Below are 19,183 nucleotides of genomic sequence, written 5' to 3'. Positions count from 1 at the left end.
TCAATTATTTAAAATACAAGAAGCACCCTCTTGGTTCTCACGTAAAAATGTCAATTGTAAAAAAAAAATGGCGTGGGTTGATTTCTCGACAGCGAGAACAGTGCCATCCTGTGGTGAGCATTGGTAGAGCACAGCAGATAAGCGAAATAACGACCCGTGAGAGACATCGAATTAACGTGTAGAGAGTGGTAGAGACAGAAAAGGCAGTAGAGAAAAAAGGTTGGTGATAAAGAAACGGTAGAGGCAAAGTAGGGAAAAAAGAAGAGAATGGGAAACATGGAGAGGAAGAGCGTACAAGATCGGTTGTCATGCAGGCAGAAAGAGAGAGGAGAGATAGGTCGGGCGCCACGGTTTAGCGCCATGGCGCCGGCTATATTACCGCATGGCGTCACTTCGATTAAGCCGTGCAATCTAAATGTAAATATTAGCATACGTAATGACCGGGCATAACGCGCGCGGGAATAAGAATAGATGAGAAGATGTAGCATGGAGGGAGGGTTGGAAGGTCGCAGGGAAGACAGCGAGTGGGAGGAGAGGGGATCATTGCGAACCTTTCCTCTTCCAATATAAGGTTGACCAATCCTCTGGTCGCTACTGGATCTCTCTTAGTTAGCGTTCACCTTTTATCTTTCCTTATATTGCTCTTTATTCTTCGGCATGCTTTATTGTCATTAATTTTGTGTCTGCCTCGACTCCTCCTACTTATTCTTGTTTTGTTCTCTTTGTCAATTATTCATTCGTGGATTACTATCTTATGTACTTTAAATTGTCTCATGAAGGAGCTGATATGTATTTTTTTTATAAGAATGAGGTTTAATGTTGCGCGATTGTTCATTTATTGATCCATAGTTTTAAGAGTAAGAATAGATACGTATATGTATTTAAAAGCGGTTCAAATGGGAACGTAATTATACCAGATTCCAAGCAGGTCAACCTCTACGCATAAAAATCCCTAGAATGTTTACGTCTATAGGATAGACTTTACCCGTTACTTATGCGAAAAGAAAATTGTATATTCGAAACTTTGAGTACACTAGCTTTCTCGTTATATTTGTAGAATGATTTATTTTATAGTGTAACTTTATTTATATTTTCTTATAATATGGATTTAAATCAATAATAATTTTTTTTTCTTTTTTTTTTAATTAACTTTAATTAGTATGTTAAATATAGGCAGCAATGAAAATAATGAAAATAAATACGGCATCATATTGTAATAAACAATGCTATATATATATTATATATTGCTATATATATATATTATATATATATTATATAATGCTATATATATATATATATATTGTATATTATATATAATGCTATATATATATATATTATATATTATATATAATGCTATAATTATATATTATATATTACTTACATATATGCATATATAGCATAAGAGCAAATTGATATAGAGAAATTTGTCGGCTATTTTATTTGACATGATAATTATATATTCGATATTAAGACAAAAATTTATTATATTCAATAACTTAGCCGCATTTGCTTTCTATTTACAAGATCTTTACATAAGTATAATAACATTTAGCAAATCAAAATATCGAAAATTAAAAAATCAAATTACATGATAAATATGATTTTAGCTGGTACATATATCAAGAATAATATTTATGAATTTTTATTATCTTAGATGCAATTTATGTTTGTTATTACGATATTTAAATTTATGTTAACAACATGAATGAATCAATTAAATGTAAAAATGTAAGATTGTAAATTCGAGTTTGATTTCTCTAGATTTTGATCATATAGTTTTATTTTATTTATTTTTTTAATTTTTCGGTAATTCAACTCGAATTTATCTTTCCAGTCATCTAATATGGTATCCTGAAAAACAAGATTTAAAAAAGTTATCTTTTTGGTTTAAAATTCAATAGCTATCTCATTATAACAAATTTCTATAAAATAAGAATCATTTAAGAAAATGAATTTGTATAATTACATTATTTATGCTTATTCATAAAAAATGGTACAGGAATTAAAAATTGCGGTGTTGACAAGCACAGATTTATTTAAACTAGTATTCCTAGAACAGATAAGAACGCTATTTAAAAATGATATAAGTATGTACAATTATTGACTATTTAAAAAAAATTCTCTAGATTTTTTAATTTTTAATTAGATTACATAAATGCAATTATAATTGCAGTAATTATAGAATATTTTTATAAATTGAAATGATATATTAACGCGATGACCGATGACACTAACAATGACAACAGTACCGCATGATTATCCAATATATTTATCTATTTATATATATTTTTATATATTTATATATATTTTTTAAATTATTTTATATTTATATTTTTTTATTTTTTAAATATTTAAATTATTATATTTTTCTACAAATATGATAATTATTAATTCAAGATTTATTTGATGTAGTATACATTATAATTTTTTTAGTTGGTATACTTTTAATTTTTTAAATTATTCATAAAACTTATTCATAGAAAAACTTTCGATTAATTATTAAATTGAATTCTGTTTTTATTCGCAGCACAATACACGACTTATTTTTCAATTTTGTATAAGCACAATATAACAGGTGAATCACCATATTTAATATCTATCCATAGCGAGTATGGATATTTTACAGATGTTTTAAAATAAATATTTCAGCCAAACGTGAAATAAAATATATAATAATCTTTAGGCAATCAAAATTATAATGATCGAAATTAATTTTCATCTCATACATATTATATATATTATGAAGAAAATCTTAAAGATCTTCTTCAAATTCATGTAAAAATAGATTTTCAACAAGCTCAGAAGGATAAACTTCAATGATATAATATTAAATATCTGGAATATATGGAATATATGGAAATTAATTTGAGAATTATATGTAAAAAAAATATTATTTAAAATCATACTTTCGACAACATATTAAAAAATTATTGAATTTATTTTATATCAAATACTAGTTATAATCTTTAATGACTAATGAAAAGTTATACTTGAAATCATTCATATTAATACGAAATTATCCTTTTACTATAAAATAAATTTCATTAATATTATATTATTTTATTCATAATGATATTTATAATGGCAAAAAAATATATATATATATATATATAAATAGTTTTTTAACTCACTGTATTTTCTTCGAGTCAAGAATATTACCAATATATACTATATATATAGAAATTTTCTATGTCCATTTCTCGCGTGTTCTCCGTCTTGTGTTATTATTGTCGTGTCCGCATCGTTGTCTGACAGGCTTGTTGCCCCCTGCTGATGGAAGGTGAAGTCGCTTACAGTTACTAATACAAGATCGTCTCCTTTTACATCTCGTGAAAAGAAACTGTGACCTGTGGGCCTGTCGATTGGGCCTGTCATATCGATTCTTATTGATCTAAAGGATGAACAACAATATATCTTAAATATTGATATTCATTTACTTGTTGAATCTTTTACGTCGTTCATAGAAAAAGTCGGAATATTAAAATGTGATCGTGATTAACATAGCATCAATAATAGTACGATTCTGATTCTAATTCTAATCAAGAAGATGTAGTGAAACATCTAAAAATATATTGAAACTCAAGAGTTTGCACTGGAAAGGAATGTAGGTCTAATTGGTTGGAACGTTGTGTCTTACTCTTACTTAAAATGACCTTGTCACACATATTTTCCCTATTGGCAGAAAATATCACATTAGTTCGATGCGTAGTAAAAAGACGGAATAAGTCTGAAACTAAATAAAATATAGTGATAATGAGTAAGTAATAAAGATAAAGAGGCGGAACGAGCAAAAAATCTTTCTTGTCGAATGCAAGCTCTACATAATATTTATTGTTTTGATTTTAATCCATAAATGTAATTTATAATTTCTTGAGATTGCCATTTAAAACGCATAATGAGCGACATCTAGCGTGCAAAACGTATATTATATTTACATACGTTGCAAGGCAAAGGTCAATGACCGATTGGCTGCAAGTGATTATCTTCAAAATTCCTTTACTGGTTTTTTAATTTTGTTTCTCTTTTATACTATCGTCATGCATTATTGTAGAATTTCAGATAAATATTCTCGAAGGTTGTAAACTAATGAAAAAAAGCGAAGTTATTATAAACAATGTTTTAGAGAATATGAAAACAACGGTTGGTTAGGCGAGTTCAGTGATTTTGGCGCTGTTTTCACGCGCATGCTTAATCCTGAATAACGATCGACCTTCGGTCAAACGGCACCACGTGTCAAGTGTCAATTCTCGCATGAATGCTATTAAATTGGCCGTAGCGCTCTTTCTAGTCACGTTCAGCTGCCGTAAAATCTGAAATCTACACACCTTGGTTTTACAAAAAAATAACCTATTATTTTTCGCAACAGTGTTTGTGCGTTAAATAACGTTAAATGTTTTTTAAAATAAAATATAAAGTTAGTTTTATTATATATATAGGAATAAAATAATCATATATTAAATTAATTTGTAGCGTAGTTTACTATTAAACACTTCATATTTTCTCGGACGTTATAGATTGTTTTCGATCATATTTTGTTAATCAAAGACCATACAATTTTTTTGAAAGGAACATATTCATTACGTATTCAATATAATTTTCGTTAATATCATACACAAAATTTGTGATGACTTCAATTCAATAATATCTTTTTAATGTAATTTATGACTACGACAACCTATTATGTAATAATTTTATATTAATCATGCATAACATAATAATATATCATGTTAGTTTTTTATAGTTTTTTTTTTTATAAAAGATTGCACTTAATTTAAATTTGTAATTTAAATCTTGATATATAATGAAGGATTATGTAATAACATTTAATCTTCTCTGTGTATATTAAAAAAAAACATCAATTATAATGATGATAATAAATTAAAATTTATAAAAAATATTAATTATATCAATTCCATATCTTAAAATTCTATAAGAATAGAAGAAAGGATACTGCATATAATTGCAAAGAGAAAGAGAAATTAGAAATAAAACTAGAAAGAAACTAATAGGAAAATCTGTAGTTATAGAATTCCGCGAAGCAAATATCCATAAATCTACAGGTTAAGTGAGTTATATATAGAAATGAAAACGGATAGAAAGGTGAAATGTGTCGTGATATTCCACAGCTATTAATGATGGTCACTGTCACATTTATTATATTAATTAACGCATCCGTATGATTGGATCAACACAATATATGCAACACAATATTGAAAAGTAATATTCAAAAAATAATTGGCACTAATCACTTTTTTTTGTATCCCGTGCTATTCTTTATATTTTTGAATGAGAAGATTCACTCTCTCTCTTCTTTTGTATCTATATTTTTTTCTCCTTTCTATTTTCTTTTATTCAATTTCTTTCTTTTTCTATTCATCATTTTCTACATTCACCGTTTTTCATCTACTATTTTCATTGAATTTTGAATCACTCGGTATAATTATTATAGATACGCCATGATGCATGCACACTTTGATTTCACGATCGCGATTTGACAATTTGAAACACGTATGTATCTATTATTTTTGTTGGCAATACATAAAAGACAAAAAAAGAAAAGTATATTTGTATTGCTTCTTCTGATCACGATATATGATTTTAACAGTAAGAGAGAGATTCAATATAAGTATACAAATGTTACATCACTAACGTATAAGGCTTCGTGTATATATCAATGCTTCTTACGAAATGAACTTTAATGAGAAGTTTCTCGCTAGAGGTCTCGAAGTTTCGAGGACAGTAGCGCGCATGCGGCTATTTCATGAGGTAATAAAACATCCTTTTTACGAAGCCCACTTTTGTGTTTGTTTACTGATTATATATAAGTGAAAAAACTGAATATTGATTTTTTTAATTTTTAAAAAGAATTAGAAAAAAAAGCCAATAAAAAAATAAAATAGAAATTTAAATAAATTTGATCATCTATGTTCCAGGTACTGATATAGTGCAAGATGTGCCCGTACAATTAACCTCCGAGGAAGAGGAACGAAGTCTAAAACGTAACTGTTTCCAACAGTATATTCAATCAATCCATTTTTATTAAAATATAATTTTTTCATCTCATATATTTTTATATTATTTTAGATTTTGGGACGCTTTTAACGGGTAAAACATCTCAAGTATTGCGTCGCGATGAGCCCAATCTAACATCAATGTACAACAGTGCTTACAACTATCTTGCAACAGGTCGTTTTACATTTCATCGCAAAAATCTCTATTATTCCTTCTATTTATCAACATCAACCCCTCGTCCGCGAAGCATACAATTTATCGATGGATCAGGAAGCATTTTAGAAGAACAAACAATCGATCCCATTGGTGGAGTGTATCAAAATGCAACAGGTAAATTATGTGGAGTGTGGAGAAGGGTTCCACGAGATTATCGGAAGTTACTTCGTGATGAACGTTTACACGTGTCCTTTATTTGGGAACCATCGGCCACCTTGATAGGACAATTGTCTCGTTATCGTGCCTTATCCACGGAACAGTATTCTTCTTTGTTGGAACCAACGATGGGAGTGGATCGTTCATTGATGTCTGGTGCAGGAGCCACCGCTATAGTCTCAGCATCATCGGCATCAGCGCCATTTATCCACGTATCCTTGGTATTTAATGGTGTTTTTTTACCTAATGATGTTTCCGAAGTTCCATTGATAGTACAACTAGAACATATGGAGAAGGACTACGTGGTTCTACGCGAAGAAATTATAGTAAAGAAACCTTCGAACGAATTAAACTTCGGGGAGGTTCGAAATGCCCTATCAGGGACGGATCTTCGTTTACTGACTCGAGGCAAACTCTCCATTAGCATAATGTCTAAAAGAGACCCTCAAGCTCTACGATTGGCTGGCATAGTAGGTCCACGTACCAATTGCGAAATGTATCAGACTTTGCTTCTCTCAGAAACACCTTCGGCCGCTTCTGGTTTGGCATGGGCATTTTTGGATCATGCTGGTTCATTGCGTTATGGTGTTCAATTAATAGGATTGGAAGAAGAAAGTCCTTTGGTAACTTTGGTAGATGAAGGAGGCAAACGTCGTACCGAGTTGGAAGATTTAACACCTTCTCTCGTCAATGATCTAGCTAATGGATCCGTGGAACGTCCAGGGCCACGATTTCTCGAATCTTTATTCAACGGAGAACTCGCAGTTGTTGCTGCTTCACACATTGGTTCCATGTTGCGCGGCCGATTACTACAAAGACCAGTAGCCGATGCCAGAGATACTGCTGCACCTTTTCTGCTTAGGAGACTGTTCCAAGAACCTGTACACCCTGGTCCAGTTGGTTTGGTGTGGACAGCAGTAGATTTAGACTGTTCCCTTCATTATGAACTTGAAATTGCTGGCTTCCCTCAAACATCTACCAATAATCATGAATCACGTACGTTCCGACTTTATTTAGAAACCATGCCTTTATTGGCTCAAGGAGCACCTGTAGCTAGAAGATTATTGGAAGAATTTACTGGATACATCTTAGAAGGTTCTGTCACTGGTCTCTCACCAGTAGAATTATATAGAATCGAATCTGGTATTTGTTTCTTGGAAGTGACGGATAAACAGGCTGAAAGGATTCTGAAAGCTCCATTCAAGGCTAGAGCGCCGCTCAGCTGTCTTCCTCACTATGCAGATAATGATGTCGCCTCAGTGGTCGCGTACAACCTTCAACCACCCCGATCAGACATCGAAACTGGCGCTTGTTTTCATGAGACTAGATTCTATGAAGAAGGTACTCAATGGACTTCCAGTACAGATCCGTGCTCCATGTGTCATTGTTACCGTGGATTAGCACAATGCGATCCAGTACCTTGTCCAGCCCTCACGTGTGCCCAGAGTAAGCAATTAAAACCTGCTCCTGGTCACTGTTGTCCAATTTGTTCAGGTATGCCATACATTATTTTTATATTTTTCTGTTTCCTTTTTTTCTAAGATGTTAGAAAATACAGCAAGTTTTCATTAACTAATTGTTATTAATTCCAATAATTCATGGAATTATAAACTTTTAATATTAGGAATTTATAATAAACAAACAATAAATGTCAATAAATTACAATTATAATAATATATATTATAATATATATTAATGAATAAGATGTACATATATATACATCTTTTAGAATTATATATTTCTTTCATTTTTTTATATTTATTGAAAAGATTATTATATCTTCTGGATCTGTTAATTATTAAAAAACAGAATTTTCATAATCCTGAATAACTTGTAAACGCCAGATTAATTATTTTTGTTTGTAGAGAATTAAAGAAATAACCGTGGTTGATATTCAATCCGATTATCTGTGATATGTTCCGTGAAAATGATCATGTAAAATTAGTTATGCCTGTTAATTTAAATTACAGGATCGCTCAATAATCATGATACAAGACGAATTATTTTACAGCTTGTCCGATTTCATTTGTCATTACTCAAGTGAATGTTGAAAGCTTTGTTTTATAGAAATATGGATTGGTAATATTCAATATACAATTAGTTATAAATCAATTTATAATATATTCTAAAAAAAAAGATTTTTATTGGTATAGATTTATTAAATAAGTATACTGCTTGTATAATTATACAAGCAGTCTAAATTATTATTCATATAACATTATTATTTATTTATGAGTTCATTATTAATATAGAGTTTATTATTTTATATTTAGATACTTTTACTTAGTGTTAAGATTAATAGATAAAATATATGTCCATTATTTTATTATTCTAAATGTGATTTAATTGCATTCTTTACATTATTTTTGAACTATATGTATATATATATATTATAGAATTTTTGTTTATTATAATTGTCCATTATTGTCCCATCAGTTCTTGATATATATGTATTGTATTCTCGAACTATCATTAATTCTGATTCATTTTCGATGTGTATATATAATATATATATTTATTATATATAATATATAATATTTTACTTATATGACTAATATGATATCTTATTTATTTCTCTTCCAAGTTCTTGAAATTAGTTGCCCAATCTAATAGTTGTCCAACTAAAAATAGCTTCTATCAATAACAAATATTTAATCTTAACAACAAAAATTTCTATTTAAAAATATATATCTACATGTTGTTTTGAAGAATTTCATCTATTGATTAAGAATGATTTTTCTATGAAAATTTGGATATAATTTATACATAGGTCCAGGGATTAATATGAATGGGACGGGAAAAAATGTCAGCTCCATAATAAGAGGTTGCACACTGGCTGGCCAATTTCATCTACCAGGAGCATCATGGCATCCTTATTTACCACCAGTGGGATTTGATACTTGTGCAGTTTGCACATGTGACGTAAGTTTTTAAAAATTACTTTATCTATGGTTTTCTTTTCATTATAAATGGTATGAATTTAATTGATTGTTGAAATTTAACAATGGATTTCTCTTCGTATTTCTCCATCATTCAGTTATTTCTTTAAAATAGCGAAGTGATCCTGATTATCAATAGACTATGGAAAAAGTATTTTGATTTTCAATAAATTTTTCGAATTTAATTGAAGCAAAAAATGAATAAAAAATAATCTTTTTAATAATATTCACGTGCTTATATTTGCCATTAAAAGAATATAATTCATTTAAACAAATTCCAAATGTTTTTTTCAAATTAATAAGCTACCAGTTTTTTCCCAGTTACAATAAGCTGTGACGTAAATGTTCTTTAACTTTAGATCGAATTTCGAAACATGTTGGAATTTAAATGGTCCTGTGATGCGGAACAAGAGAACTGAAACGCGCAAGGCACGAAAGTTTCGAGGCACGGTTCGAATTCCATAGGCGACTGACTTTTTCCAGATTCTTTGTTTACCTCTTTACCATACGTTCACTCTTGCAGCCGCCGGCCAGTTTCGTAACGATTCCAGCATCAGTGTCGATTCTGCGACATATGTTATAATGCTCTTGTAGGTAATGCTTATAAAAGACCCGCAATGAAAAATTTAACCAAACACTGGGGCATACTTATACATGCGCGCTCATTCGTACGCGCATGCGCGCGAGTTCGTTGCGCCAGAAGAATGCGGTTGCTCTCTGCCGAGTCATGAAAAGGAGCTTTGCAAACGCGGCAATCGATAATCAGTGACAAGCCTTTCTAAATAGATATTAGAGAATTGTTTGAAGTCATGCCTGAGACACATTACACCAAGTCATGTTCATTATCGAAGATAAGATGGTTTTGATTCGTTGCTTGTCACTTAAATCGTGCTTGACTAAGTCCGTATATGTAATAAGGAGAAATGCCGATGCTGAATAATATATTCGTATTCGTTGACAAATCAAGAAGTTGATATGATAAGTGTTCTATTTGACTTTATCTTGAATATATTTTTCATATCTATTTGGATTTCAATTTATACAATGGAATTTAATCATGAATCATATATATAGAAAGAAAAGCTATGCAGCTATATAGTTCTAAGTTTTTAATCTAACCTCTCTCTATCACAATTAAAAGGTAGTCAAATTTTAATACTTTAGTTCTTTACCTATAAAGAAATGAATTTAATCATATTGTTTATAAAATTAAATATATATATAATTATTAATTAGACGTTAAAGAATGATCAATACTATATAAATCGAAAACTTGTGTGAATAATTTTCACGATGGCCTATTTTTTTTTCAATAGTTAATAAGAAAAGATTCTTTAAATAAATTTATTAATCTAGTTTATAAAAAATAAAAATATATATTTTTTTTAATTTTATTTATATAACAATTAGATGTCTCCTTTTTTTATCTATTTCAAATATTTCTATCAATTAGTATTATTTTAATATTAGATATTTAATTTTAACATTTAATTAATTACAATAATTATTAAAGCTCGATAGATAAATGTCACAGTAATAGCTATTATTATTATATTAATAAAAATATTAATTTTTTTTATGATAATCCCAATTTTGCAGAATAAAAAATCATAAATAATTACGGACATTTTTCCCCTTTTTTTTAATTAATATATATATTTTTATTTATTAAATTAAATTTATATTAAATTAATAATAATCAAAATATTGTGAAATCATATTAAATAGTTTCAATATAAGATTAGCATTAAATTTTAAATTTTTTAATTTAATAATATTCATTTATTTTATAGCCTATCACGCTAGAAGTAAAATGTCCACGAGTACAGTGTCCACCGTTGGATTGTGATGAGAAGATCGCTTTTAGGCCTAGCAAGAAGGCTTGTTGCAGACAATGTCCAATAACAACACCTAGCTCGGCAAACATGGGAAGTGACACAACTCGTTTGCCGCGAGATCAGGCAGCACCATCCACTAAGCGCACTGCGGAGGAAATATTGGCTTCCGGCGGCTGCAAGAATCCCCTTGGTAATCCCTATGAAAATGGAATGGAGTGGCATCCACGAGTTCACTCACATGGAGAAATGAAATGTGTCAAATGCAGATGTAAGGTGAGAATTATTGATCAATAATTTTGTTTCTTTTTTTAAATTTATAAATTTGTCCATATGGTTGCTTTATATATTGGAATTGGACTTAATTGATTTTGAAAAAATTGTAAATTATAAAGATTTTGAAAATGGCATTTTTTTTCTTTTATAAAGTTAAAATATTTCGTATAAGATCAGATTAATTCTTAAAAACTTTAGACTTTATAATATTGTAGACTTAAATCAATACATTTTGAATAACTCAAACAAACATAAAGTTATTATTTATAAAACATAATGATATTAAAATGAATGAAAATTTTTTGTAATCTGTCTATTGGCATTTTTTTTTTTTTATGTGCAGTAAAAATGAGATTACACTAATGTATGAAAACACAGACGTTCCCAGATCATAAAGGTTTTGCGGCTACCAATTGTCCATCAATTGGTCATTATTTGAGGCGGATAGAATGCGTTTCGTTTTGATCAGTAGTGGCGCTCGTGCGAATTTCAAGATTATGATCACACATTGCGGTAGAGAATGATCGTTCTAACCGCGATCACCAGAGCATCCATGCAATTTGTAGCCGCAGCGAGATTAGAATGATACGTGAATGCATGAATTGAATTTATGTATAGAATAATTTATGCAACGCCAAGATATAAAAGATATAAAAGATGTAGGTTAAATTAATGTTATGAAAATTTATATACATATATATGTATACATGTATATTGTATATATATATATATATATATATATATATTTAATATTTTTTGTTTAAAATATTTTTCATATTTCATATAGGTATCTCTAATTTTTTAATATATACATACATATATATATTACATTGTGAATATAATTGTGATTTAGTTCAATTGTAGATAAAAATAAATAAATATTAAAAAATTAGAGATACCAATATGAAATATGAAAAATATTTTAAACAAAAAATATTAAATAAAAAATATAAAAATCATCTTATAAAGCAAAATCATTATATATGTTGCAAAGTTGCATTATTAATAATATATTAATATTTTGGTACCATATATGTAAATATAAAATAACTCCTCTTATGTATAATGTTGAAAACTAGTTGTACAAGATCGTCATGCTATTTTACTCAGTGAGTGTGACAATTTCCGGTTTACACGATCGCTCTTAACCTCTCATCAGCCGCATTCCACTCGTGTTTAAAGGTGACCAACACGATCGAGAAGACACAACTTTACTACTTTATCATCAGCATGAATCGAATAATATATATTATTTATTAAATTACAAGTTATTTGTGTATTATTTCAATAGAATATTAGATTTCTTAAAATTAGATTTCTTAATTTTATTAATTGATATATATAAGCATTTAATATTTAAGGGAATATTTTTTCAACACTTTATATATACAAAAGAATGTTGAAAAGATATTCTCATAAAATATATATTTGAATAAAATGCTTCAATATTTTTGATCTTATTTTAGTATTTGTTTAGTCTTCGTACAACAATATATGTTCTATAATTTGGAATAAAAATTAATTAATATCATATAAAATTATAATATTAATGATACTTACATTAAAATATTCAGTAGTAATGATTATTTGCATTTTCTTTATAATTTTAATTCTATTAATAATGCTTTATTTTATCTATAGAAAAACTTATCTTTCTGTGCATTATCATATAGTTTCTCATAGTTTTATAATGATAATTGATAACAATTTTTATTCATATTGCTTCCAAAATAAAAGTTCGGTATATTCTAAATTAAATAGCAAATTTTAAAATCTAAAATTTTTTTAAAAATTTTACTTTTGGTATGCTTGATATATTTTTCTTTTATTTTTTTTTTTTTTATAATTTTGGAAAAATTTTTTAAAATTTAAAGTGTATTATTTATATTAAAAAATTTTTAACATATTCTAGTGAACGTTACTGATCATTTCAAGTAAGAAATAAGAAATTCTTATGGACATTTTCGTTCTCATTTCATTACTCATGCGAAGGTCTCATCGAAAAAACAGTTTGCCTTATTTTTACGTACAGCCTCATAGTATATACTCGTTAGAAGTTCTTCGATGGCAGCCTCGTTGCGATATCCAGACACGGTCACGACCAGAGTCCTTTAAGGAGAAAACCTTTAACCGGACTTGTTCGCCTGGACCGACCATTAAGAGGGTCCATCCATTACGATGAAAATGGAACGTGACTACGGATCGCGCGAGCAGACCAGCATTACATGAAGAAAAAGTTTCGTGTCTCTCCGATTCCGAGATTACTGTCGAGATACTCTATGTTTCGTTAAATTGTACTGTACATCTATCTTAATCATCCTTCTTAATGTGATTTAAACATAATTTTTTAATAATAATTTTTTAACAAGTGAACAAAATTTTATTTAAGAACGTTTTTGATATATTTACTTTTGTATTCGGCTTGTTTCTCTATAATGTATTTTAATTTATAATTTTTATAATAAGTACAATAATTAATTTATAATTATTTACACAAAATTAATTTATTAAACAATATAATATTCTTACAGAGAGCACAGAATAACACATCCGTTCTGTTCCGTGTCCGGAATACGACTGCGTTAAATCGAAATATTTTGAATTTGAATAACACTCGGTGTTGTGATTTCTATATCGCAGTTTATATTAATCATAACATACATACAATTTATATTAATGATAACACATTACATAGTTTTCTATATAATATATTATAAATAATATATAAATAATATATTATTGTAAATAATATATAATATATATTATATTATATTATATAAAATATAATATATACATATGTAAATGTTACATATACATATGTTTATATATTAATAATCATTTTATATAGTTTTATATATAATATATTATTATAAATAATATATAATATATATTATATTATATAAAATATAATATATATACATGTAAATGTTACATATACATATGTTTATATATTAATAATCATTTTATATAGTTTTCTATATAATATATTATAAATAATACATAAATAATATATTATTGTATATATTATAATAATATATTATTAATATATTATTAATATATCAACACAGAAATGAAATAAGCGACATTTGCGACGCAATAAAATGATAAAATACAATACAAAATACAAAAATCTAGAATGGAAAATAATGTTGAATCTAATGCTAGTTTTGTCATGTTTTCTGAATGTTTATAGAATGGTGAGGTCAGATGCGACAGAAAACGATGTCCACGAGCCCTTTGCAATACGATCGCACATCAAATGAAACGCGGCGAATACGTAGCGGATGGCGACGATTGTTGCACGGTCCAGTGCCGACGAGCGAGGCGTCATCATCGTAACAATCATCATTCAGCCCGGCATTCCGTGACACCACGTGAACTCAGCTGAGTAGTTTCAACTGTTACGAAGCTTTCTTCGAATAGTGATCTGGTCTAAGGGAACGCTTCTGGACATTGTTTCTCTTTATAATCATTAAATTCATGGCTTAAGTTATGCCATTGTCATCATATTTTTAATTCCAAAACAACTTCAGAGCAATTACCAGAAATTACGAGAAAATGATGGGAGTCAATTGGTAACGCAAAATTCTAAATTCAAATAGCAAAACTTAGAGATTGTTTTTGATGCCTGAAGTATCATTAATAAATAAATTCAGAAAATATATATTTAAAAATATTACCTTTTCTAGAATTTTTGATTTAAGATGATGTAAAATTATTATTAAGTTAAAGAATAGAAAAATGAACTAAGATTAAATTTACATAATAAGAAAAATGAACTAAGATTAAATTTACATAATAAGAAAAATGAATTAAACGAAACCATTTAAATGGAATATGAAACATAGAGGCACTTAGATTAGTATATTAAAATTGATCGATTTTGAATAAATGGTATACAAATTTTATATTATAGTTTAATTATTTGATAAAATTAACGTTAAATAATCATGTTGATAAAGTATTTTGAAAGAAAATGAAGAATATAAACGATGCTGTGCATCATATTTATCTAACACTAAGTTATCGTTAAAAGAAAGAATCTTTGAAAAAACATTTAATATTGGAATACTTTATTCAGGAACTATAAATTGCCGGAAAATGATAATCAACGAAACAAAAAGATTCATCTTTGGAGTAATCGGCAGTTATCAGAGGAAGTTACAATAATAATAATATCAATAACAATATAACAGAGGAAGGAACGTGGATCGTTCTCATCAAGCATTATTCTTACTTATATTCCTGTCGCTTGCTCGATTATTTGCTACAGAGTCCCTTACAGCACCTACTACCAGACATTTATTAATCAATTGTCTCTCATCAACGGATAAACGGACCGGAAGTCAACTGCTCTCTATCTTCGAGTGACCCTTTATATACATACATACATGCATTATTATTATATGCGTTTACTTACACATAAATATATAAACATATATTGTATGGTACGGCTATATTGAAAGAAAAAAGAACAAGAGAAAAAATTAGACAAAGAAAGAGGCAAACTTGGAGAGAATTTAAAATCGTGACGGTAAATGCAGAACCCTATCGTACCCATCAACCTCACCGAGTTACCCAGCAACCAAAGAAGACTGAAGAACCTCCAATGGGTGGCATCAGTTGTCATTAAAATGTGGAAACATGCTAAGATTTTTATCATACTTTATTAACTCCATACAAATTATTACTATTACGAATTACTATTATTACTAATAGTAATATTACTATTATTAAAATATTAATGTCGATATAACATCATTAATGTTATAGATCATTATTCATTTTCATTAATTTTATATCACCACTGTTCATCATTGTTCATTTTCATCGTTTATAATTCATTACGTTCATCATCATTAAAAATTTGTTTTTATTGGAATTTTGATTATTAATATTATTAAAATTATTATTATAATATTTCTATTATTATTTTTAATAATATAAATAATATCGCTTTTGTTAAATATTCATCATTATTATCAACATTATATTACTAATCACGATTGTTATTGTTAATATCATTATTGTAATAGCCTATAATAATAATCTCATCGAAATAGCTTTTTCGTAACTTATAAGTTTATTTATTATTAGATTCTCTAAATTATTCGATGGCGAATAAGTCATAAATAATTCTAAATTTACTTCAAACGATAATTCAAAAAATGAATTGTAGCTTCAACCTCGATGCAAATTCTTTGCCCGTATCACGAAGAATTTGGAAAATCGATGTTCAGCAAAAATTATATATTAAATTAGAATAATACTGAATCGCCATTTTTAAATATAGAAGGATGTGTGTCATTAAGGATGAATGAATAGTATGTCAGTTTTTTATGCGTATGATAATTGATGAAAGTTAAATAATAGTTAATAATAAAAAATAAACAAAAAGAATTTCGTAATGAACGATATGAAGAAAAAAGTATTTGTAAAAATTGTATAAGAGTTCTAGCTTATAATTTTCGCGATATTGATCAATTTTTGTTAAATTTGACAATTTACATAAACTCATTTTTTCTTTATCTTATTATTCAAATGTGAATACTAAAAATATAAAAAGAATATATGTATATGATTAATTTTATAATATGTGAATGATTTATCGTTTGAATGAAAAATTCGTATACTGAAAATCAATGGAAATGAACATTCAATGAATACAATGAAAAATATAGTGAAGTCGAAAAATTCGAATATTAATTGATTGAAATTCATTCTAACTGGATATTTTTAATTTTTTCGAAATATTTAGCTTCCGAATAACTTTATTATAAAATTAACTTTTAATTTTAATCATGATTCATTGTTCTTCTGTGCATTTCTTTATGATCTAGTCTAAGTATTTGGAGTGTCCATTTGGACAAGCTTGCGAATAACGAGCGGTGATCCGATCGTTCATGAAATATGAGAACAAAAAAAGGATAGCGGTTTTATGTATAGCCGCGGCAGCTGGTAAGCTTGCTTAACACTTTTTGATGCAGCACTTTTTCCAATAGAGTGTGAATGTAAATTACATGGTCAACAGGTTCAAAGCAATGCACTAAAACGAGCAACCTGTATCATATTGAGAGTTTCATTTAATGATTATTGTGATTTTTAATAAAATAATTTTTTTATATTTATTTATAATTGTTAAATATTTAAAAAGCAAGCGTAATTGATTATAAGAAATAAATTTTTAATATCATTATATAATAAACAAATATTTTATTATTATAAATTTTGTCCAAGCTTTGCTAGTATGTTATACAATTTCTTCCAATGTTTCCATAAAGACAATGCAACTCTCATTGTTACTTGTTACTTGGATATTTTGTAAAAATCTTAACAGCGATCAATTGTTAATTTTTTTGTACATAAGCGAATATGTAACGAGAATTACGAATTATCAATATTGCGATTATTATTCTTATTATTGATATCATTGATAGTATTTATAAATACATATATATCGTATCTCATCTGATTCGTAGATATAGATGATGCTTATTATTATTATTAACATTATTTTATTCTATTTTATTATTATTATTATTATTATTATTATTATTATTATTATTATTATTGTCATTATATATAAATCTTATTTTCATGTTTATTTAAAATCATCTCTCGTTTTACAAGCATGTTATATAAATATAGCTCTTGCTATTTAGATAAATATTTTTAAATATTAATATAATATAAGACACAATACTGTATCGTCCTGAAAATGCATTAAGCTCGCGTTTTTTCTTCTTAGTTTACTAATTGATTGAAACATTGTTGCTAATTTCTTTTATCTAATATATACAATTCGACTGTACGAAAATTAAGATAAAAATTATCGTGAAAACCAGGATATAATCGAGATACACATATTGAATGATTATGCTCCATTCATTATAATCATTAAAATTAATAAATCGAATAAATGATAAGATATAATATTTGAATATTGAATATATATGTCTATATATTTATATATATATTTTTTAAATGAATATCATGCAACGATATCAATTTGTAAATTATTATGTAAATTTTTATGTAAGAATTACGGTGTCAACGAGTTTTTATAGTGCCTTAAAAAGTTTAATTAACAATCGAAGCGATCAGTACGAATCTGTCAAAGACAGTATTCAGACAATATATATTATATTATGAAAAATTATGATTAAATATGAAATGTTATTTATAAAAATAATAAAATATTATTTTTTGAAATTTCTATACAAAATATACGAGATTGTAATGAAATTGTTCAATGTTAATATGATAGAATCTTGTTAATCTTGTATATTGGACAAGAAAAATGGTGATATTTTGTACTATGCCAAAACGGTTGTCAATTAAATTGTAATTAATCATTAATTTGCTAAAAGCATATATTATTTCGAGTAGCTTGTTATAATTATATTACACGTAAGTGACTGTAATAAATGTAATGTGTTATTCATGGAATAATAAGTCGGAAAGCGCGTACATATGTGTGTATGTTGTGTATGATGTATAAAAGAGAGAGAGAGAGAGAGAGAGAGGAAGAAAGGAAAAGGAAAAGAAAAAACAACTGCAAGAATGAAAGTGTATAACTAATTGTTTATATTGCTATTTAATGCAATAAAACATATAAATGAACATAAGCAAATTAATAATTAGAAGTAATTGTATGCCGATTTCAGTATTTCCATTAATAAACAAATACACTTGAGTCTCATTTGTGTGTTTGTTGTATTGGTTGAAACATGTGACGCCGCAGATTTT

At 27.6% G+C, this 19,183-nt stretch overlaps 1 protein-coding gene and 1 long non-coding RNA gene across 4 annotated transcripts in view; one reads left to right on the top strand and one right to left on the bottom strand.

Annotated features, from left to right (window-relative positions):
• The window catches only part of LOC122716869 (dorsal-ventral patterning protein Sog), a 69,931-nt gene extending 53,542 nt beyond the window's left edge, over positions 1-16,389 (top strand). For all 3 annotated transcript variants that reach the window (XM_043940331.1, XM_043940333.1, XM_043940332.1), the window contains exons 4-8: positions 5,934-5,999; positions 6,085-7,878; positions 9,155-9,306; positions 11,117-11,434; positions 14,628-16,389. In XM_043940331.1, coding sequence (XP_043796266.1) covers positions 5,934-5,999; positions 6,085-7,878; positions 9,155-9,306; positions 11,117-11,434; positions 14,628-14,822 — 2,525 coding nt within the window. In that variant the 3' untranslated portion in view covers positions 14,823-16,389. The remainder of the gene's footprint in view (positions 1-5,933; positions 6,000-6,084; positions 7,879-9,154; positions 9,307-11,116; positions 11,435-14,627) is intronic.
• Positions 1,666-5,634, bottom strand: LOC122716870. Its single transcript, XR_006347111.1, has 3 exons — positions 3,132-5,634; positions 1,967-2,050; positions 1,666-1,851 (listed from the first exon to the last, which is right to left on the bottom strand). It is a non-coding gene; the product is annotated as an uncharacterized LOC122716870 (long non-coding RNA).
• Positions 16,390-19,183: the final 2,794 nt, after the last annotated feature.

This window comes from Apis laboriosa, unplaced genomic scaffold, assembly GCF_014066325.1.
Source record: "Apis laboriosa isolate Shangri-la unplaced genomic scaffold, ASM1406632v1 scaffold49_cov149, whole genome shotgun sequence".
Classification (NCBI taxonomy): Eukaryota; Metazoa; Arthropoda; class Insecta; order Hymenoptera; family Apidae; genus Apis; species Apis laboriosa.
The sequence above is the reverse complement of the archived record's forward strand: the minus strand, read 5'-3'. Positions and strand labels throughout refer to the sequence as shown.